This window comes from Camelus dromedarius, chromosome 15 (assembly GCF_036321535.1).
Source record: "Camelus dromedarius isolate mCamDro1 chromosome 15, mCamDro1.pat, whole genome shotgun sequence".
Classification (NCBI taxonomy): Eukaryota; Metazoa; Chordata; class Mammalia; order Artiodactyla; family Camelidae; genus Camelus; species Camelus dromedarius.
Window position 1 is genome coordinate 38,424,854 of NC_087450.1, and position 24,254 is coordinate 38,449,107.

At 41.2% G+C, this 24,254-nt stretch overlaps 1 protein-coding gene across 2 annotated transcripts in view; it reads left to right on the top strand.

Moving 5' to 3' along the window:
• Window positions 1-23,159, top strand: part of FEZ2 (fasciculation and elongation protein zeta 2) — a 39,217-nt gene extending 16,058 nt beyond the window's left edge. Inside the window, exons 6-9 of one of the 2 annotated variants that reach the window (XM_031466838.2) lie at window positions 14,515-14,595; window positions 16,752-16,827; window positions 19,635-19,700; window positions 22,190-23,159. In XM_031466838.2, the coding sequence (XP_031322698.1) occupies window positions 14,515-14,595; window positions 16,752-16,827; window positions 19,635-19,700; window positions 22,190-22,206 (240 nt within the window). In that variant the 3' untranslated portion in view covers window positions 22,207-23,159. The remainder of the gene's footprint in view (window positions 1-14,514; window positions 14,596-16,751; window positions 16,828-19,634; window positions 19,701-22,189) is intronic. The other variant, XM_031466839.2, reaches the window with a different exon arrangement.
• Window positions 23,160-24,254: the final 1,095 nt, after the last annotated feature.

Consider the following 24,254-nt stretch of genomic DNA (forward strand, 5'->3'; position numbering starts at 1 on the left):
GAAAATAGTGGTTGGTAGCTGAAAAGAACCTGCAAGTGAAAAGGCCAGTTGGCTAAACAGGTTCCAAGATGCTGCCTTTCTGGGCCTTTTATGTAACATGCAGTCTGGCAAAGCCTGGTCGGAGTCAGCGGTCGTCAGTGACACTGATTTCTAAAAATCAGTGCCCTTTTTACAGATACCAAGCATTACCTGTTTTCTGATAACATTAGTCACTTTTTTCTTTTTACTTAAACATCTGTGTTATTAGCAGGACTTGGACTTTTTCCTTAAGCATGGAACAGCTTCCTACTGTTTTTCCTTAAGCATGTTTCCTTGAGGCAAAACATCAGTTTGTAGTGGATATAACACTTTATCCATAATTGCTAGCTTCTCTTTGGTCCAGAGATACTGTAATGAAATATCTGAGTGTGAATAGAGCAGAGTTAAACTCTTGAGGTGTTTATTTTGGAGACATGCTTTGCTTCAAATATTTGCAGTGAAAAAAAATCAGTGGGCTTAGGCTGCTATTTATAAATATTAAACAAAATACTGAGTATCTTATAACAGTGAAATGTTATCTTGATTTGTTTTAGTTTTTGAAATAATCTGTTACATCTTGGATAAGATAAAACTATTCATTCAGTAAATATTTGCAGTATCTTTCTTATCCAGGCACTGTTGAAGATACAGTGGTGAATAAAACAGACGAGGCCCCTGGCCTCTTGAAGCTCATATTCTAACGAGGGAAACAGGCACTAAGCAAAGAAAAAAATGAGTAGACAATGTAACATCAGGTTGTAATAAATACCACCAAGAAAATGAAAGGCTGGAGAAGGTGGTCGATAGCAATGCTGTGGGGAACTGTTTTCGAGAGGGTGGTCACCATGTCACTGTCCCTCCTGATTAGTAAAGCAGGCTGTCCTGTGCCTTTCCAATTCTGTTTGGAGGGGAGGTTGGAAGAATATTCTTTGGGAAATGAGACTCCACACAGCCGAAAACTTTATCTCCTTTATCCTGTTCAACGTCTTGAGAAACGGGTGGGTGGTAGAGCCTGGGATGGTTGAAGGGCACTGTCTGTCATCAGTAGGGTGACCTGCGTGCATTTCTTTGACCTGACTGTGCTGTCCTGGGCCTTGGTACTTCTGTATATGCCACGGCCTTTTTCTGGAGTGTCCCTCCTTTTTTGCTTCCCCTGTCCACTTAGGAGATTTTTTAAAAACTCATTCTTCAAAACCATGGTTAAGCTTTTATCTCCCTTTCTTAGAGGCTTTCTCAAGGACTCTTCCCTCAAGCAGAATTGACCGCTCTCTCCTTTTGGGGTCAGTCTTACTCCTCTTAACCATTTCTGTTAGCACTGTCATACCGTATTGCAATTTTTTGTTTTCATGTCTCTCTGTTACCGTTCCCTGAGGATGGAAAATGTACCTTTATTTTCATGGTATCCTTAGGTTCTACATTAGGTACTTAGTAAATTTCTGCTGAATAAATATTTTTAAAAAACCCAAAACATTGCAAATGTGTTTCTACCTCAGGTCTTTCTGCCAGGTGCCAAACCTGTGGAGGCTGCAGAGCAGATTGATGATGAACTTTGGGTTAAGAGCTGTGTTTGAATCCTGATCCTTCCTCTGGGTACATACCTGTTTGAGTTTTGGGGAGATTAAATGAAATAATGTATGTTTGAGACTGGCATGTATCCCAAGTAAATGCTAGTTATTATGTATCCAGCTGTTTATACTTCCCCTCGAATATCTTGTAGGCATCGGAAGTGTATCTTATCAGACTGAAGTTACCATTTTCCTAGAGGTGAATTGATTCCTTATATATTTCCTTTGGTTAGTGAAACTATAGTCTACTCATTAACCACAACCAGTGGAATTTCGGGGTCCAAGAATATGCAGTTTTAAACAACTATCTTTTCAAACTGTCCTACGGAAGTGTAACTGCCTAACAGCACATGTGAGTGGCCGTTTCTCCACACACTCCACTTACGATGGATGTGATTAGCCTTCTCATATACGTCGCTCTGAAAGGCACATAACGATCTGATCTGATGACTGTTTGAGTTACATGTTATGTTACCTTTGAGATGTTTTCACCGTTTATGAGAGTGCACATACTTCCGATACCATACTCTGTTGTAATCATTTGCTTAAGTCTCTCCTTGCAAAGAGTCCGGCCTTCCCAAAGGCTCATTCACATTGTTTGCCCAACACCTCGCCTAGTTTTTCAGTTAATGCATGTTTGTTGAATCGAAACTTCACTGGAATCCCCGAGAATCTGGACTTGTGGTATTTGAGTTATTGTTGTTCAAGCAGGGATTTTTTTTTTTTTTGACCAGGCTTCTGTTTATATCAAATATAGAATCATAGGTCATTGAATTTCAGTGGCAGTCGACGTGAAAACAACACAAAGTTATCTTTAAATTATTCCTTTAAAAAATTAATTTAGTAGTGGTTTGTCATCTGGAGTTATATGAAACACATTAGTGTTTACCTGCCTAGCATCATACCTTAGTAAGTTTATAAGGATGAAAATGGACATAATTCCTTCTTTAGAATCCAGTAATGTTTTTAAGTTAAAGGTCATGTGTAAGATTGCTTATTTGAAGTCTAGGATTGTGAAGATGGCAACAAGAGATCCTAGAGATTCCCATATCACATTGAGCTTTCAAGAGAGTTCTAGTGTGTTACTCTCACCACTAGCAAAATTGTGTAATTGTGTCAATCTAGCCTGAAGAAGTTTCTTCTGAAAACTTCTGGTATATTGGGAATCAGTGACTTCACTGTAAAGAGGATCCTGTTACCCTCATGTATTACTTTTGGAGGTTGGAGAGAGAACTGCTTAAGGACTGGGCGGAGCTAGGGCTTGACGGGTACTTTGTCATATATATTTTTCTTTCACAGACGTGTTGCTCCTCTGTCTTGGTGATTCACTTAGCTCACTGTATGACTAATAGTCAATCTATTTTGTTTCTCTTTTACATGCAAAGATGTCCCGGTAGTGGTTTTTCATTTAATTTTGACCAAAGCTGACTTTAACGTAAGAGAGCTTTCTTTTTATTTAGACAGCTACTGTTAGATGTTCTGAGGTGGTTTTAATTTATGCTAACGACATGCCTACAAGGAATTGTGGCACAGCTACTTGAATTGGGTGCTTTTTAACGTAACACGGACCTGGCTTTTGTTGTCGTCCCTTCTTTTTAATTTGGAATTTTTAAATTTCACGTTTGCTGAGATGATTTAGCCCCAGGGATTGGCGAGGCAGACTACTGCCTGAGGGCCAGATGGACCCTGCCTGTTCTATAAATAAAGTTTTATTGGAACACAGCTGCATCATTTCATTTACGTGTGGTCAGTGACTGCTTTGGTGTTACAAGGACAGAGCTGAATAGTGGTGACAGAAACTATGTGGCCTGCAAACCTGAAATATTTACTGTCCGGCCGTTCAGAGAAAAAGTTTGCCAACTCCTGATTTAGACTAAAATTTGATAAAAAGATATACACTCCATTTAAGTGAGTTTGTGTAAATAAAAAGATCACTATATTTTGTCTGAAATTTCTTATAAAACTAGTCTTGTTTAACCCTAAGAGTGTGTTTTACTCGGTTTCTCGAGGCCACTCCAGCAGCCCAAGTTGTGCCGGCAGATGGCGATGCCCCCCCGTTTACGAGCCACTTGTGCAGGCACCCTGCCTTGCAGCAGACCTCTGTGCTATGTGTGTCAGGTTCCCAGTAGCTAAGCGAAGAGAGCTAGCAAGTAGACCAGTTGTCTCCAGATTGGGGGACAAATGGAAAGAAATAAGAATGCTGGCAGTCCTCCAGGCACACCATATGCATAGTGATAAAAGGTAGTTTAAAGAAGGTAGAGCAGAAGTGGAAAAGGGGCAGTTTCCCTTCCTTTTCTAAGTAGTGGTTCTTGAGAGGATAAAGTCTGCCCTCCATACACATACTCTAATGTATTAACACATTTTCAACAGTTATTTGTTGGTAATATTTGATAGTATTTCTCTGCATTTCTTTATGGCAAAGAACATTCCTAAAAGTTAGTTTAAGGGCCATAAAATGGAGGGTCCTGGTAGGATGGAGAGGAACTTGGATGTGTCCTGTTTATTTTAATAAGTCACACCTATGAATTATGAATTATTTTAGATGTGGAACAGGTTTGTTTTATGAAAGATAGTATTGCTCAGAGAAATCACCAGGTAGCAGTTACTGTGGTAAAAATTAGGAGTCTGTTCCTGACTCCTTTATGTCTTGGAGAGGTTTGTTAATGGTTTGTAAGTATAATGTAAAAGTCACGTACAAGCCATGGTATGCCAGGAAATTGTGATCCTATTATATACTTAGTTTAGAGCATCCATAAAAATCAGGAAAGAATTTATAAAATTGCCAGGTTAATTGTTTTACTCTAGTCTTAGTAACTTTGAAAATGTTTGCCAATACTTAATTACCATATTAAGATTAAATTACATAAAATTTTAAAAAGATCTTCAGATATAAAAAGTTAAATTGATGCCATTCCATTTAATGCCTAACTTTGAAAATCTTTATCACATCTTTCTGCTCTGAAAGTCAATTTATAAAATAATAGTTTAATATTCAAGACATGTTCAGATATTTATCTGCTTTGGTATAATTCGTATTTTCTAAATTACTTGTGTCTGTTTTGTTTTTTATATTTTTTGGGAGAATTTGCATTTATAACTGGTTTATAATTCATATTAAAATTATCTGATTTGAGGAAGTGTCAAAACAAGATCAATTTTTACATCATAAGTAATAGCTTAATACTTATTTGAATATTTTTACTTTTTCTTACATTTAACTATTGCTTTTAATTCTGTTTTTCTCATGTTTTATATTTTGATTATTTTAAGAATTTTAATTTAAAAATTATATAACTACTGTTATATAAATTAATATTTGAAAACCATGTCATTCACAGTGTTTAAAATGATGTGATTTATAAAGAACAATAATTATGTTTGAATTTAACTTTCTTTTGAAACTCTTGAGCATAAAGAATATTAATGGAGTCAGAATATAGATTAGAACAAGAGTCAGAAATAGATGAAAAGCATTTTCTAATTGCTTTTCCTAATCTTTTTTTTCTGATACTGAGCTTTGATACTGAGATTTTTAAGATTTCCTGGCTAGTTAGAGATCTGTGCCACTGGGTGTCAGACGAGGCCTCAGCCTCTTTTCTCTTAGTGAAAGTCTGGTGGCAGGAATAGTCTGAATTTCCTGACCTCCACCTTCATTTGGCTTTCCTGTCGTGGATCCTGCTTTGTGTGAAATTAATTGAGCTGTGCAGAGAATGAGTTGCTATGTTTTGGACTCTAGAAAAGAACAGACAGACTACAACACTGTATCTCACTTTGTGTGGCTTTTCAGTTTACATAGTGTTTTCTAGCTCTTTTTGTTGTTCAGAAAGACCTTGAATTACCTAAAAACATTACTTGTTTTCTGTTCAAGTTTTCTGGTTGATTTCTAAATTCAGTCTCAGAGAGTGGTGTCTGTCCTTAAGCTGGAGACTATAATCAGGGTGATTATTTCTCCGTTGCCATTTAATTTATGTGAGGAGAACTTGAAACACTATTGCTTTCTGTTGGAGAGAAAAGTAGGAAGGTATGATTCCTTCTCTCTGGGAGTTAGGTCCCAAATGTTCTTTTAGCCCTTTGAAAGGAATACAGCATAGATGCTTTTTGGTGTTTATGTCTGCCCAACACTTTGGTAAGTGCTTCCCATGGATTATTTCATTTAATCCCCACAACAGCCCTGTAAAGTAGATACTATTACTGCCATTTCATAAATGGGTAAATAAAGCTCAACAGAGGCCTCAGTGCACAGAACCAGTGTGCAGTGCAGCGAGGGTGTACAGAGGTGGGTGCAAGGACCCGTGGCTTGTGTTCTCCAGCTCTGAGCTGTGCAGGAGTGCTGTGGATGGGTCTGGGGTCTCAGCTCACTTCTTTGTCTTCTTTCAGTTTTAAAAATTATTTTTTTTAATTGAAGCGTAGTTGATTTACAATGTTAGTTTCTGGTGTACAGCATGGTGATTCAGTTACACATATGTATTCTTTTTCATATTCTTTTCATTATAGGTTATTTCAAGGTATTGAATATAGTTCCCTGTGCTATACAGTAGGACATTGTTGTTTACCTATTTTATAGATAGTAATTAGTATCTGTTAATCCCAAACTCCTTTTTGGTAACCGTTAAGTTTGTTTCTATGTCTGTGAGTTCCTTTCTGTTTTACAAGTAAGTTTATTTGTCTCATTTTTTAGATTCCACATATAACTGATAGCATATGATATTTGTCCTTCTCTCTCTGACTTACTTCGCTTAGTGTGATAATCTCTAAGTCCATCCATGTTACTGCAAATGGCATTACTTCTTTTTTGTGGCTGAGTAGTATTCCATTGTATATATATACCACATCTTCTTTATCCAGTCATCTATTGATGAATATTTAGGTTGTTTCCATGTCCTGGCTATTGTATATAGTGCTGCTATGAACACTGGAGTGCATGTATCTTTTTGAATGATAGCTTTCTCCAGGTATACGCCCAGGAGAGGGATTGCAGGGTCATATGGTAAACCTATTTTTAGTTTTTAAGGAACCTCTGTACTGTTCTCCATAATGGTTGCACCAAATTACATTTCCCCCAACAGTGTAGGAGGGTTCCTTTTCTCCACACCCTCTCCAGCATTTATTGTTTGTGAACTTTGTGATGATGGCCATACTGACTGGTGTGTGGTGATACCTCATTGTTTTGATTTGATTTTTATAGATAAAAAGAAATTCTTTTATCTTGTTTACACTTTGTTGATCCTGGTTTTGTCTGAGAAAAACTTCCAGAGAATGATGACTTGGAGACCTTTTATACATACTCACTCTGGGGAAGGAGACGGTCATGAGGTAGTTGTGAGTATGCTCTGCATAAACCCAGTGACTGAGGCCCAGACCTGAGTAAACCCCAGCCTTGCCATGTGACTTTGGCACTTGATCAGCAGTGGAGGGAACAATAAAGTGAATACTGTGATGCTTAATCATTTTCCTGCTCATAAATGGGCTCCCTTCAAAAATTCCATTCTGAGAAGGGCGTTTTATAGAGCTGTTAACTCCTTCATAAAGATGTGGTGGATAGATTGCAAAATAACTTTAGACTCACAGAACCTTCTTGAGCCCTTCACTTTGAATTCGAATGTTGGGGTCCTTTACTTCAAATTTGGAAATGGTGGGTTACATGGAGGCGTGATTGGGCTTCCCGACATACTTAATATTGCTGTCGTTTGTTTTAATTAAACTGTAACAACCCTTTACTGAATGTCTTCCGTTTCATCGAGCATTCATAACCTTGAGACTTAACGGCTGCCAGTGCTTGGACGTGGCCGTGGCACTTCCACCTTGAGAAATGTTCAGCAAGGAAATGCCTCTCTTCTTCCCTCCTTCCATTTCTTGTCCTCCTTCCCCCAATCCCGTTCCCACTCTTACCCTACTTGAGAAATTTAGGCAGAGAGAAAGTCCCCCCTTTGGCCCTGATGGTTACCATAAGCACCTAATAACACCGCATCTGTGCTCAACGATATGGATGTAGTGTTTCTAACAGGTGACATTGACTGAAATGTACATTTCATCTGCCTCGGAGGTTTTTATCTTTTTCAGATTCATTTTGCCTTCCAAGAGGGAGGGGGTGTTGTTCTTGGAATTCACAGGGCAGGTGGAAGGCAGGGTCTGTGACGTGCTCTGCAGAGCTGTTTCCTGTTTCTTCCTCGACTTGCTGGTAGCCTTCTCATTCCCTGATCCTTCTCGCTCATTGATCTTCTACTTGCTGCTTTTTTATTATCCTCGGGGTTTTATATTCCTTAGTCACTCCACCGGTTTATAAACCATGTCAACAAGACGATTTTATCTTAGTTTATTCATCTCATGTTGACTTCCCACACTAGGTTCTTCAGTAGACTGTTCCAGAACGCCATCGTTCACCCCTTTGACAAGTAACTTTACATCTTGTCACCTTTCCTCTTTGCACCCTCAGATTATTTTTGCCTCTTAGCTTTTCTGAAAAAGTTTCTCTTCCTGCGAGACGTCAAGAGGCCTCCTTATACGGTCATCACAGGCTCTAAGACGGGTCTTGGGTGTGTTACAGCTTTGGCTTCTCAGGCGTTTCCGGATGCCTGCTGTGACGTGGGCACTGCGTGGGTCACCGGGATGGAGAGACTGAGACCTAGTCTTTCTCCTCAAAGTGTGCTCATGTCCTCAGAAGAAAATGAAGCCCCTGGCCCTGAATGTGCCATCTGGCTGGGCAATTCCGTCATCGTGGAGTCTTACATCACAGCCGTGGGTGACCGTTCAGTCCCGTGCTGTTCTTTGTGCGTGCCCATGTATGTGTGCGCACGCTCGCGTGGGTACGGTTTTGATTGGCGTTCTTAAAAAATAATGACCTTCTTGGTGGAGTTAATTTATGGATTCATAGAGTTTGCAAATAGGAAGACCTTTAAAGATGACATCATTTAGTCATGGGTCTCACAGGTGAGGAAACGGCCTCTGCAGGTTCCGGGACCGCTGTCATGTCACACAGCTAGTGGCAAAGCTGGGCGAGGAGCCAGGTTTCTGATTTCTAGTCCAGCATTTTTCTGTCCAAGTTGACTGTTGAAATTTTTTCCAATTCCAAATACTTTGACTAAGGTGTGATTCCCAGTTTCATTAAAAAAAAAAAACCAGGTAGTATTTCTCTGGTATGGGGAGTAATTGCTGAAGAATTTTGCAGTTGAAGCCAATGACTGTGGACCAAGTACCTCCCGCGTGGGCACACAAACCAAGTGTCTGACATTTACCTCCCTCCTTAAAGACCTTGAGTTGGAGTTGAATTTGTGAAAAAGTAACTGAACCAAAACTTTCTTTTTTCTTTCTGTGCTGTTTTTCTTTAGATCTTGTGCCTCACCCCCACTTCAAAAAATCTTTTTTTCCCCCAGATTTGTTGAGAAATAATTGCCATACATTAAAGTTGAAGGTGTACAGCATGATGGTTTGATTTACGTGTATGGTGAAATGATTACCACAGAAAGATCAGTTGACATCCATCTCCTCATATAGATATAAATAAAAAAAGAAAGAAGAAAGTTCTTGTGATGAGAACTACTAGGGTTAATGCTTACGTACCTGTCGTTGCTGACTAAAATCATCATGTTGTACATTACATCACTAGTGCTGATTTATTTTACTGCTGGAAGTTTGTACCTGTTGACCACCTTCCCTCTCCCTCCTCCCTCCACCTCTGGTAACCACAAGTCTGATCTCTTTCTGTGAGATTAGGGTTTTTTTGTTTTTTTAAAGATTCCACATATAAATGAGATCATACAGTATGTGTTTCTCTGTCTGACTCATTTCGTGTAGCATAATGCCTTCAAAGTCCATCCATGTTGCATATTAAAAAAACCTCTTCTTTTCACTTAGTACTATTGGACAAACATATTGGTCTTTAATTATGTACAAGTTGTGAGTGTTAGGGTGCAGAGTAAATCTTAGCCTCTGGTGGCCGGGCCCCCTGTGGGCTGGGGATCCGCCGACAAACCATCCAACGCACATGTGCTGATTCTTACCCAGACCAGTTTTGCTCCCCAGGAGACATTAGGCAATGCCTGGAAATGTTTGTCACTGTCACAACTTGGAGGGGCGGGGGGCGGTGTCACTGGCATCCTGCTGAGAAGAGGCTGGAGATGACGTTCAACATCCTACAATTCACAGGCCTGACCCCACAACAAAGAATTACATATCTGACCTCAATGTCAGCAGTGTCAAGGTTGGGAAACCGAGGGATAGGGTGATAATAGCTATATTCAAAACAGCTACCATGTTTTTAGTGTTTTCTGTGCCTGGTACCGTCCCGTGGTAGAGGGGTGTGTGCATTACTCTGAGCCCTAGTTTGGTTCAGGGGTCTGAGTTGAATCCTAAGGACAGGAAGAGGAAGGGGAGGGGACAGCAGACGGGTGGGCATCCACCTGGCGGTGGCAGGGACATCTGGGGAACTGCAGATTGTTCACTGTGGCTAAAGTTGATGAAGGAAGGACGTCAGGAGTATGTGGAGTGGCAAAGTGGAAGCCAGAAAGGGGGGAGCTTTGTATGCCATGCTGTGGCATTTGGTATTTATTTAAAGGCTGTAGGAAACCAGAGAGGTTTGAAGGGGCAGGTTATGTGTTCAGATTTGTCTTTTGGAAGGGTAGCTTCAGTGTTTCAAGGAGAACTAATTGGAAGGAGACAACCAGAGATAAGGAGCTGATTCAGAGGCTGTTGCTGTCGTCAGGTAAGAAATGAGCCAGGGAAGTGACAGCTATGGGAAAGTAGCTGAATTTCAGAGACATTGAAGCTGTTGAATCTGTTGTTTGGGGAACTGGGAGAGGGAGGAGCCTGAGTCGGGTCATTTATTTCTGCTTTTGGGCAAGCATAGATAGAACCCATGTACCCCTTCTGAAAGGAGACGTGCAATTTTCATCGACAGTCAGTGCATGTGGCAGCAAGCACAGCATCTTTAGGGATGTCTGTCCTTCCCATCAGCTCGGGATGATGTAGCTCCTTATGGTACCAAGGGTAAGCCTCCCCTTCCAGCACATCCAGCATGCAAAGATTGAGACAGAACTGGGCCGCCGCAGTGAAAACTTCTTCCTGGAAGGACAGGAGAATGGAAGTACTCAGTAGCTATATCAGGCTGGAGGACAGTAACAGGACCCCTGCGCACTGGCCGCAGAATGAACTCCCTGGTTGGCCAGCTTGGCTGCTTTTGGTTTTGTTCTGAGAGAATCTCTTGTCCATTGTCCTTTGTAGCTCATCTGGGAGGGTGCATGGTTCACATTTCAGCTCCGATGTCACCTCCCAGGAGAACTTTTCCCTGCCGTCCCGATATGAAGCAGGCGTCCAGTTCTTAATTGTCGTAGCTCTCGGCAGGGCGTGCGTCACTTGCAACTATCTAGTTCCTTTACTTATTTTACTTTTTCTGCTCCTCTTCCCCTGGAATGTCAGGTCATGAGGGTGGGAGGGGCCTTGGCTAATGTGTTACTTTGAATTGTTGATACCAGGAATAATGTGTAGCTCAGTGTATTTTTTGAAAGAACGAATAAATGAAATATGTACAGAATGCTGAAGGAGAAACAGGCTCTTTTTTTTTTCCCCCCCAAATTTTGGTCGGGGAGAGGAAGATGAATTCAGTCTTGGATGTGATGAGTTTTAGGAATGTTTAAGTACAGGTGTCCAATAGGCCAAACATCACAAGTCTGAAGCTCAGGAGGGACGTTATAGTAAAGGTAGCTAATGTTTCCTCAGCCCTTCCTTTGTGCAAGGCATGTCCTAAGCACTTCACTGCTCTTAGTAAAGTGGAGCCATAGGTCTGCAGAGGCAGAAGTTGAAACTGTGGAGTGGTTCAGAACGTGTGCATGAGAAAAAAGAAGGGACACAGTCCCAGGGAAACACCAGATATAAGAGGTGAGCAAAGAAGGAGGCACCTCTAGGAAGATGCAACCCAGAGGCAGGGGAACTCTGGAAGAGTGTGGCATCTAGGAATCCAGGGAGGTGGTGCAGGGAGGAGGGCTTAGCGGATGTCTCAGAGGGATCTGAAAAGTGTCTGTTGACCTCAGCCTCAAAGAAATGACGCTGGTAGGAGCTGTTTCCGGAAACCCTGGGGAAGGAGATAGGTTGAAGTTTTGAAAACTTAGAGTTGACAGTGTGGGAAAGAGCTGGCAGAGAGGAGGAGTTCGAACACGCGGTGAAGGGAGAGAGTTGTTCCTGTGTGATTCCTGGGCAGGTGGGAGTTGACGGCAACCAGAGCCTTGGTGGTGGGATGTTCTCAGCGGGAGCTCTTAGTTGGTTTCTTTCATTTCCCATGGACCTTCTGATTTTTCTTGTTCTGTCATTTTCCCAGTAAGGCCCTACTGGCTGCCACGTTGCTTGCCTGGTCATGTTGCAGTGGGGCCTGGTTGGCCATGGCTACCGACTCAGCTACCGTCAGCCACAAGGGCAGAGGTTCTATAGGGAGTTCCTGTGCTTAACTTCTTTCCCCAGGTTCAGCCGTTAGTTTTGTATTTACCTGAGTTACTGTGGTTTCACATGATTGCATTTTAATTTATTTCCACTAAGCCAGGTTGCATGAATGTCATCTTTCACAAGTAGTCAGGCTAGTGGCCATTGAAATTGGTTCAGTAATGTCCATAACTGGACATTTAATAGCAAAACTTAAATTACATACATAGCTTAAGAATTTAGAAATTTGTGTAAACTTCCCCCCCTCACCCCCCGCCAGGGTCAGGAATTAGGTCTCCAGTTGGGCAGGTAAAGATGGAGTTTTTAGATTACATTGTTCAAATAGAAGTATGCCTTAGTTTTGTGAGACATGGATTCTAGAATGTCTCACCTTGCTTGAGATTTTTCTGAATTTATATCTGGCTTTAACATGCCTGTAGATAATGGAGTGAAATAGTAGAGAAAATTAAGTATTTTTCTCCATGTTGCTTTTGAAAGGAAATAACATTTGATAGACATAATTTTCTTTTTTTAAAGTGCTGACCTGTCTATTTGAAGAGTTTCCCATAAGTTTTATTGCAGACACTGGAGCCTAAGAAGTCATTTCTTTTGATAATCTGTTTAAAAAATGTGAACAAACTATATGATGATAGCATGGGGAAAATGTACAAAAATGGTTATCTGTAGGTTTTCTTTTAAAACTAGTCTACTTCATCAAAAGTAATGAGTTATGCTGCTAGCACAGTGTAGCATTTAGTGGAGATGTCTTGATCAGACATCTGATTCTTGCTAAAACAAAATGGACTGCAGATCCGAGAGGGGCTGGCTGGGGAGAAGAGTGACTCAGGAGGAGAGGTGTAGTTGTGCAGGCTCCCACAAGATGGTGAAATTTGGTACTCGAATTTTCAGTGACACCCTTGAGTATGTGACAGAGAGAGAGGCATTTAGCTCCTTCAAAGATTAAACCTTTTGACGTCTCTTAGCTTTTTGTTGTGTGGACTTCTTTATACTCTTAAAATTTATTGAAGACTCCACAGAGCTTTAGTTTATTTCTGGTATATTGGGTTTTTTTTTTTTTTTTTACTGTAGTAGAAGTTAAAACTGAAAATTTTACCATATTAACTCATTTAAAAATACCGATAAGAAATTCATTAACGCTTACATCAATAGCTTATTTTTTATGAGAAATAACAATGTAAAAAAGTTGCGAAAAATGGCATTGCTATGCATTTTTGTCAGTTTAGCTAGTATCTGACTTAATCAAAGACGGCTGGATTCTCAAATCTGTTTCTACATCCAGTCTTTCATTTGGAATATTACATCTTAATTCATGAGAGAATGAGAGTGAAAAAGGCAAATGATGTCTTAGTACTTCTAAGAAAATAATTTTGAGCTTATGGACCTCTGAAAGGGTTTCAGAGACTGCCTGGGGTGGAGTCAGGGAGTAGGGTGTTGGTCCTGGATGAATCTTTGAGAATTACTGGGCTAAAAACTATGCATTTCTTGAGGGCAGAGACCATCACCTTGGTTTCCTCTTTTCTGTTCCTTAGGGGCTGGTAAACTATTCTTTATGTTGACTCCTTCAATATGTTTGCTGATTCAAACCACCCCTATAAAATTCCCGGGGAAGGAACCATCCTGTGAATCAGGACTGAACTTCCTTTTCAGAATGCCCTGGTGCTTGACTAGTCATGCTGTAAGAGGATCGATCCAGATCCTTTGACTCAGCAGCCACAGAGGTGCCACTGGACTCTCTTCACTGTCTGATGACGTTGTAGACTGGGTACAAGTCAAGCTGAGGAGTGTAGGAGAACAATACACCCTTTCCAGTGCGATGAATTCTAGGAAGTCTTGGAGGTTGCTGGGAGAAGGAAGCGAGAATTGTTTCCTAGAGACAGAATGGCAAAGTCTGCAGAAGTCTTGGGGGGCCTCGCTGGCACACGGGATCCTGTCTGCTCTCCAGGAGGCATCTGTGCTCTCCAGTTCGCATCTGCACCACGGCGATGGCAGGTGGCCTGGAGAGTGAGTGGGAAGCAGTCTTCAGCTCTCCGAGTAACAGCACTTTGATTTGCCAAATGTGATGTTTATGTTCTCTAAATTTCTAGTAGGAATATGCAGACTTAGACTGAAAATATGCATCCTGTTAGTGTAAAGTTTTCAGACTTGAAAAAATGTAGGTAAACAATATCGAAAGGTATCTTAAAGTGTATGTGGTAAATGTTGCATAAAACAAGCATTATACAACTTACAGTGTTTACGTTGGGGCAGATTTATCAGCTACATCAGGAAAGATCCTCATGAATATAGTAGCATAAAAGTAGCTGCCTTTTTTGCATTTGACTTGCAAAGAAATGGAAGCCAAAGCATTTGAAAACAGCATGATGTTGTCTGCTTTATCTAAATGAGTAGTGGCATTTTCTAACTGCTTGCCTCTTGGGCACATAAATCATCATGGTACATTCTTACTAATAGTCTCTGAACTTCTTTCTCTGTCCTTTTCTTCCGGGCCGTATATTGCTGCCTTTAGCGCTTCAGCATGGAAGGGATCTCAAATGTCATTCAGAATGGCCTCCGCCACACCTTTGGAAATTCAGGTGGAGAGAAACAGGTGCTCGGTTATCCTTATTTTCCTCATTCTCTGCTTTTTCATTCTCTGCGTAAGTGAAGGTCCTGAAAACTGGCAGTTTCACTAATTTACTGAGACTATTGCTTAAAAGAGGGAAACAGAAGTTCATTATATTTATAGCCTTGATAATGCATAGAATTTCCCTTTAAAAAGCATTTTTCAAAGTGCACAACAGACTAAATGCATTCTTAATACATGTTTTAGAGCTCTGTATTTCACCCTTATCTTTAAACAAGTCAATATTAACATATTGACTTAATGAATTGCATGTACAGAATATAAATTGTAAAAATAACTAAACTAGAATGTGCTACTCTAACTCTAAAAGTCTGAGAAACAAACTCATTTTGGGGGGAAAAATGCCAGATGTTGGTCTCTTTTAGACTAGAGTTCTATAGAGTACACCTTACCTATTTTTAAATGAAATTTATGTGTTTTGAAGGTGAATCATGTGGTCAGCAAACTCAGTTGTCTGCTGAATGAGGCACGAGACATTACTTATACAGAATCATACATGGGTATAAACATACAGTCAAATGTGTAGCAGTTTACTTTTTATTAACATTTTTTGAATAATTTAGGGAGTGTCACGGACGGGACAAGCACATCTACATTGAGTGTGCTTACAATTACTGTTCACAACTTGAAACTTTCACTTCAAAAAGAAAACTCTTCAATTTAGTTCTTATGTGAGGACTGGGAGAGTGTGCAGAGTGTAGCTGGCGGGCACCTAACCAGCAGAAGGCATTTGAGCCTAGGTTTTTACTGCAGGTGGTTCTGTGTTACTCAAGAAGGGAAAAAATTGACATTAAATGATCCTTCACACTGATATTTGCAGCTCATAAGTGAGCTCCATGAAGGTTGAGTTTTTATTTTATTCTGGTGCCTCTCACCTCTCTCAAGTCCACAGGATAGCAGAATATCTTCCAAACTGACCCAGCACGCGGGAGCGGGGCGGGAAGGTCTGGACGTGTGGCCAGGCAGCGTGCGTGCCAAGACGTGGCTGCCTGATACTTCTCCGGGTTGCCCGACGGGCGTGCTATCAGCGGGGCCCCAGGAGGGCTCGTTAGTGGCATCTTGGGTATTCTTGACAAAGAAACCTACTCAGTTATACAAATGGCATCACCGTGGAGAAGCTCACACCAAAAAGAAGGTGGAACTTAAGTTTCCTAAAGATTGAACAGTTCATTGGAACCAGTTATTGTTGAGCTATTCTGTTTTTTTGTTTTTTTTTTTGAGTGGGATGAAATTACTCCAAGCAGATGAGGAACAGAGCTGAGATCAGGGCAGGGGCTAAGTAATGGGTGGGTCCGGAGAGATGCCAAGTGACATCCAGTCATCTCTAGATAAGCATGTGCCGGCTGCACTGAACTCTACATTTTTTGATGGAGTGGCCAGAATAGGAGAATCTGGACAATAATTTTTAGGTTATGCTTTCATGAGACGTAGTTATAGAACATAACTGTTGCTTTTGAACATTTACAGTAGCAAACTAGGCAGTTTGTCTCAATATCAGACATGAATTTTCATCAATAGGCCATTCTCTCCTTTCACTTTCTCCTTTCCTTTAATACCTTTAAACATTTATAACTACTTAACACAATAATTTAAAATCATAACAGTAATACACCTCTAAAATCATTTAGGTAAGTGTCTTTGTTAGCTTCAGGAGAAGGCTGGTCTGCATTTTTAAAGTTATCAAGTTACTCATATGACTATTTTATTCAACCAGAAAAAAGTGATCTGAAACAGAACTATTTGACTGTGGGGAACTGTTTTGTTATGCAGAATGGTTGTTTTTAGTTTAAATTACCGTTTTTAAAATGTGTTGAAATATGCAAGGAGGTTAGATAAGACTTCACTTTAAAAATGAACAAATTGGACAGATAACACTCAGACCTACTCCTGTGAAATTTTCAATAACTGAAAGGCGAAAAAATGGATATTTATGTAAACACTGGGCTTGTATGAAATAGTGGTGGGCAAAGCAGTGAGCTCCAATTGAGATAGTAAGATACCTGTGTTCATTATGAAGTGACTCATGTCACCTTGTAAAACAGACCTAGTAACTATATCAGATTTTTGCAGAAAAGGTAATTCAGATTTAAGTGACTTTTTTTTTTTTTTTAACTTGACAGTACTTGACAACGGTCATTCCTTATGAGAAAAAAAACGGACCACCATCTGTTGAGGACCTTCAAATATTAACGAAAAGTAAGCAAAGACAAAAGTAAACTGTTACTTTATTTACTTTTGCTGATCCTAAATACTAATTTTAGTTGGCTGGGTTTGTTGCTGTTATTGTGTTGTTTTTGTCAATTTAGGATAGTAAATAATGTCATAATTTGTTCTTTTGGGAATGAAACCATAAATGGCAGTGACAACAAACACAACACTAAATCTGTGTTGATTTTATTTTTTTCTGTTTTTCAAAAGGTAAAAAAAAAAGAAAAATTACAAGTTGAAATCTTGGGGGGAAAAATGTAACTTAATTTTCCATCACCTCTTTATTGATAAATGGTTATGTTCTTAAACATAAAGTTCCTTGTGGATCTTGTATCAGTATGACTGTCAGTAACTCAATAGGAGAGATTTAGGAGCAGTATGGCCTGAAACACTGCTTTCTTAGGAACTTAGACCTGCCAGGTAGGTAGCTACAGGTAGAACATAAATTGATAGTAGTATTTTAAGAACATTCATTCGGTAAATATTTAATGAAGGCCTACTCTGTGCCAGGCCACGTCCTGGGCACTTGGGATACTTCTGTGAACAAAGCAGACAAAAATAACTTCACTTTCAAAGGGCTTGCATTTCAAAATAATTTGCTGGACTTCAGAGACATTCAATATAATATATATTTGTGATAGCCAGAACGGAGCCCTGGATTCTGATTCCGTCCCTCTTGTTTACAGGGATGTACTTGGAAGTCATTTACCCTCTTGTGGTCACAGTGAAAAGTGAGGATGAGAATATTTGTTCTGTTTACCTCATAGTAAATAAATTAATGTATGTGTGATTTGGGGTGAGCCAGTCACTCAGCCTTGTCTTTTTTTTGAAGGGATTGAATTTGCTGATCTTTCTGATTGTAACTATTTGTGATAAGTATTAAAGAGAGCTGAATGAGCATCACGTGAGTGGGTGTTGATGCTGATACCGATTTTGGAAATCGAAAGCGTGGAGGCGTGGGTCAGGGAGCACGAGGAAAGTGTGTCCTGTTTGCAAGCTGCCTGCCTGCTCACCTGAGGCTTTTATTTTTTTCTCTGGGGAACAGTACTTTTTGAAACATTTTATACTTAACGCAATGCCAGCCTGTCTAAAATAAGGAATGAAGAGATTAACTGGGAGGTCAGCCCTCTGCTTTTCAGAAAGAACTCATGAAGTTGAGTGTCCAAGATCACACAGGGGAATGGTCAGCTCCAGGGCTGCATCTCGTAATTCTCAGTCCATCGTTCTTTTTAATGCTGGATTTTGGTATGTGATTTTATGAAGAACTGAAAACGAATCTAAAACACGACTGGAAGCAGAAATACCAAACATAGTAGCCCTCTAAGAAGGGGACGTAAATATTGCCTAGAAGCCAGGAATTACTCAGGGACCTCAGCTTTTCCGATCAAGGACAAACCTGTCCTTAGCCGAACCAAAGTCATAATGGTTCCCACATCAAAACGCCCTCGGCCGGTTCTTAGACGATGTCTTCGTAGACTGACACAGTTTGGAATTTTGGGGTGAGCACACGTGTAGGGTGTGTGAACGTGTGTCCCAGTTAATTTAGTTGTGAGGATGGGATCATTGTGAAGGCATTAGGTGGAAGGATGACCTTTACTTTGGAAGTTTAAGAAAAAGTGGTTATCTCCTGAAAACTTTGGGGAGAATCTGAGCCACCCGTACCTACAGATGTTAGCCAGCAGGGAAGCCCCGTGGAGACGGTCAGTGTTCAGATATGCTTTCCTTGTAAGAGCTATTGGAGGTGTAATAATGATAGGAATGAGAATTCGTGTACTAGTAGTTGTGTTAATAAGGATGGTAATGCTTCCGTAGCATACATTATGTGCCAGGCAGTGTTTTAAGTCCTTTACATCTGAATTAGTAACTTAATACTCACAACAAACCTTTGTGTGACACATCTAATGATTATTCTCATTTTACAGATGAGGAACAGGGTGCCCTGAGCAGTTAAGTAACGTGCTCAAAGTCCCACTGCCAGGAGGCGGCAGGGCCGGGGTTTACATGCAGGAAGGCTGGTTTGACAGTTAGGCTAGGCCGCCTTGTCTACGTCCGGGGGAAGTAGTTGGGGCCTTTCCCCAGGATGCTCTGGAGAGAGCTTGCGCTGGCAGCCACTGGGAGACGGCAGTGTTCCTTGTGAGAGCATCTGGACCTGGGTGGTCTGGGTGTTTTTAAACCACTGCTAACAGGAGCTGTGTTTTCTGTTTTGTCTTTGCTTGGAGATCAAATTGTCAGAGATTCTCTTTAGGGTGAGGCTACATTGCCCAGGTTCCTCCGGAGTATCAGGAGCAGGCAGCCTGCCAGGCAGCTTGTTTCATGGAAGTCTGTTCTTCATTTTGGTTTTTTCCTTAAGTTTCCAAGAAGGTTGACAGATTGCTCCTTGGAGAGTGTATAGCTAACTCTTCATTTACCTGAAAATGTCTCCACCTCATGAGGGCTGCAGCCCCGGGTCTTCCTGTTCCCCTGAGCTCAGAGAAGTGCGTGTTGTGGTAACCTGCTTGCCAGTATTTGTGGTGACAAAACTGAGGCTGTGTGTAAATAACCCAGTTCCCTCATTCCTGCCTCCACCATTTGGAAATTTTAAACCAGGGAAATAGTGCTGAGGTAGCTGGGGTAGTCTTACCTGATTAAGGACATATTCACCTATAACAGATTCTTGAACATTTGCAGTTTGTGGTCTCTTATCCAGAAAATAATCAGTTCGCATGACTTGGTTATACCACATAATTAATATTAAAGTTACAATGATTGAAATGCCCTGAATTTGAAATTGTTGCCTTTTCTTTCTCATTTTGCAGTTCTTCGTGCCATGAAAGAGGACAGTGAAAAAGTTCCGAGCTTGTTAACTGATTATATACTGAAAGGTGAGCTTTAGAATAGTGTGTGTGCAATAGTTGGGAAGTTTTGATTAGTCGATAAATGCATCGTCTTGCTAATAGATTAAAAAGTAACTTCCATGTGCACAATTTTTATTCCTCTTATTTTGCAGGGTGAGGATAGATAACGTGACTTAGACTCCCAACATTATAAAGCGTGGTTATATACAATGTTATTTTTATTTGAGGTCCTGGGCTGGAAGTAATTTCCAGAGCTAGATTACAAAGATTGAGGAAGGCAGTGGAAGAAGTAGTATGGAGATACTGCTGTAATGATGTGAGTCTCAGGTGTGGACACTGGGAGGGCTTGAGAAAGGTGGCCTCTGCCACCCAGGGGACAAGAGAAGGAGAAGGGTGGATGAAGGAGGGGACAGTCAAATCAGTGAACAATCCCAGAGGGACTATGATCAGGACTAGGGTAAGGGACTGGGAGGGGAGGGAGAAAAGGAAAAAGGACGGACTTTCCATGAAGCCAGGGCAGTGGCAAAATGGGCTGTAAATCTTAGGAGCAAGATCAAGATCGCACAGGCTGGGAGTAGTGATGAAGCAGAGCATTTGAGACTTTAATGAGATCACTTCCTTTGCCGAGGAAAGAACAAAATTTGGATGATAAAAGAGGGACTGAATAATACACGCAAAACTTATAGTTTTCAATGAAATTATTTCTTAAGAAGTGGCAGTTTTTAAGGCGACAAATTTTCAAAGCATCCAAAAACGCATCGTGTAGAGTTTGATACAGGTTTGAGGGCAGACCTCTGGGAACACGCGTGTTCTTGGGTTCTCTTTTCTCCATCAGGAGTTGCTAGCTGGACGGAAGGCTGGGATTTCTGAGACGTGAGATAACGCAGGTGGGGGTGAGGGGGTGCTTTTCTTCAGTCATAAATCCGTAGAGGGAATGCTAGTGTAGCCAGGAGCACGAAGGGAATAGTACTAAGGCTCACCTGCAAGAGACCTGACGGGGAGCCAACCACGGGGAGGCTGATGCAGAGAAGGCTAAACTAACAGTACTGTTTTTTTTAATAAGCTGTGTTTTTCTGTTGGAGAGCTTTTTCTCCCTATTGCATTATGAAATTAAAAAACAAAAACAAAAAACAAACAACGAACCAAAGAAACCAGAGTTGACATCTTTGTTTGCTTTTGTGTTGTGCTAGCTTTGGTATGAAAGCTGGATTGTTCTGAGGTTTGTTCTTCCTAGATGTGACTCAGGAATGAGATGCACATAAAGAACATGTCTTCATTTTTGATTATGGTGGGTCCCCAGCGCACTGGCATGAGGGCCAGAGATAGTAGAAGCTTCGAAGCATTCGCTAGCTGTTGTATCACTGGGCTGTGTGGAAGCATTTTATGACCCAGAGAACGGAGTGCTCCAGGGGGAAGTGAATTTTACTTTTCTCCCTGAAAACCTGGGACTATCACTGGCCCTGCACCACGTGCCCCGAGGAGGCAGCGCTCCCCCAGCTCGGCTCCCGCCTTCCAGCCCCCGTTCAGCTAGACCGTCCTCGCTGCTGGCGAGTTGCTTGTGTGCACGTGGCGTGGTTTCGTCTTGCTTTGTGTCTTGAGGGCTGGGTGGAAAAGAAGCTGGGGTCCAGACTGAAGGGTGACTCTGGAGCCTGAGGAAACCAAGAGGGGAGTGTAACGCTCTGAGGTGTGGACATGCGTGGGAAGGTGAGGATGGAGGGCAATTTGCATTGCTCTTTTCCACCCATCCTGGAAACCCACAGCCCTTAGCTGTTTCTCTTCCTCGGGGCCAGCAGAACACTCTGCCTGGGAAGACGGCACTGCTGGAGGGAGAGCTCCGCTCCTCTCTCGATGGGGCTCTCTCCTTACTGTTTTTAAGGCCAGTGACGATGGCTCAGCTGCAAAAATGTGCCACCTTAATTTTAATGGGAAGGTGAGAAGTGAAGGAAGGAAGAAAAGTGGCCTCATTTGGCCAGAGAAAGATGGGACGGATGATGTAGGTTCCTTAAGCTTCTCTTTCTCGCACCTCCTGCTTCATTGCCCTAGAGAGCCCCTGGCCAGCCTGGCCCTACGGCGGCCACACCAAAGGCCAGGAGTGCGTCTCTGGTTGCTGCTCTGTGGATCCCAGAAGGCAAGGAAACCCTTCCTTTGACTTCACCAGGGAAGCTGTTGGCTGTGTTACGAGCCTCGTGGTACAGGGCTGATGACATGGGCTTGTATCTCTAAGCGACATAGCGACCCTAAGAGACATGGCCTTTTGGTATCTCATTTCTGGGCAATTCTAATAACATGTGTCTTGAGAGAACTTTTCATTGCTGGATATAGCCTTTTAAACCCTTAACAAAATTGCTACTGTAGATCCTTGCATTAATATTTAGTTCTCATTACTTCATGGGGTTTTTATATACATGTGAAATGTATATAAAATGTATTTGCGTGTATGTATATATATATATATCTTGTGTAAATGCATACAAAATAGACATTTCTATTTACAGGTTCTCTTTTTCTTCCTCTAGTTCTGTGTCCTACATAGGGCAGCATCAAGAACAGCTTTATCTTTCGTGGACTACAAGCTAGACTTCCTGTAGCATTACTCTGAAAGCTGGCTTCCATTACCTTCCTGCTGTGGGACACTCAGGACACCTGAACTTGGGTTTGTGATTCAGTATTACTAGATCATGCCTTCTCCAAGTCTTTATATTAAACCAAGAGAAACATGGCACTATTTTGAATTCTAGATATGGGTTTTTTTGTTAAGTACTAACAATTATAAACTCTTCTACAGCTTTGTAGGGTAAGGGGGAGCAATGTTAATCATGCATGTGCAGTTATATTTTTCATTAACTGGCAGTATGCGCACTAGAGTTTTTATGGCTTTCTAGATCTAAACTGCACTCACTCAAGAACCAGATTAAAGCACTGAGAGATTTATACTATAGCTATTCTTCAGTGATGGCAAGAACCAACACTGATTTTTATAAGAGAATTGTCAGTATAAATATTACCTACCAGTATTGTCCAGAGAGACAGAAACTTAAAACTCGGGCTGTTCTTGGAAGAAAGGAAACCAGAAAACACATTGTTTTGGCTCAATACTTAGTAAACATTGACACAGTTGGAGATGACTGATTTCGACTGAGGTTGCTGTGTGGTTCACAAATCTTAACCATTAAGATGCCATTCACTTTTAGAATCTTATATTGTTTGAGAGGTTTAAATATTTCATTTCACTTGTCTGTGAAGTGTCCTTTGAAAGGAGTTTATATCCTTTGAGGTGCTTAAGAAATTGTATGCTGCAGCATCTCCCATTTCCTGTTACTGTGATACATTCTATTCATGCCTGTGTGTTTTCCTGAAGTACTAATTCTAGAAACAGCTACTCATGGATACATCACTAGTCATGAAACACTTGCCAGTTCCAATCAAGTCAATGCCATCTAATAAATGTTGAAAAAAAAAAAAGGTAATAAATGCTTGAGAGCTTTATTTTTCTTTTCAAGTTTTTGGTGTTTTGATGTTTGATTATGGTGCTGGGTTCCTCCCTTTACTGTTCCACGCATTGTCTGTCCATCACTAGGGTGTGGGCTGGTGAAATCTTGAGTAGCCTTGTAATGCTAAGCATGGGCGGGAGAGACTTTTTCCAGATCGTGCTAAGCTGGTGTGGGATGCTGCTGGGGTCCTGTTTTTTCTGGGTCTGAGAGACATTCCCAACAGCCTCGTCTCATTGACAACATAAGTGTAAGTGTAATTTGAGTCTGTATAGAATGTGCTATCAGGGGCTTTAAAAATTCCACGTAAACCTCTGCAGGCGTACGGAGCCGTCCACGTTCCTCACTCTGCTCAGGAACTGGGACACCGGGGCTGCAAAGGCGCTGGCTCAGTTTGGAGTTCAATCAACTTGGCGTTTCAGCCATTCTCTAGGGATCTGGGGAACTTGACCTGGTTCCTCCTTTTGCTAAGTGTCTTACTCTATAGTGAACTTACTTGCCGCTTGCCCTTGAATTGTTGAAGATGGGTATTTATACAGTAATATTAATATTAATAATTTAACCTGCATTTGTAAAAACTGTCTTACATGAAAGAAACATACTTTAGAGGCATATGAAAGTCAGAAAAGATGTTTTTTGAAACTCAACAGTGCTGTTCATAGTTCTTAAAGTTGATGTATCTGAAGTGGATGAAAAAATATTTTTTCCTACCAACTCAACTCCAAGTCCCCTTTTGATGATGTTCCTGGATTTTGCTTGGTAAACTCTTTCTTCTTCAGCAGGAAAACCCTAGGGCTTTCCCACCACAACCCTTCTCCTACACAAGGAATGAGTTTGACACAGTGACAGGATGAGCACGTTTCTGACTTCTGACCAGCGACAGGTAGGTTTAAGTTTCCCTCACAGCAAGCATCCCTGTGCCACATGTTTGAGGGTAGGAATGAGGGGCTCGGGGGCACTGTTTTTCTTACAAGGATTCCTTGGGAAAAGCCTGCCTTCTGAGAGAAGCACTAGGGCTGCTTGTGACGCTGGAGGTTCATGGAACTGACAACGTTGACGAGGATGAGTCATTTCTTAGACATGGAATCCTTTT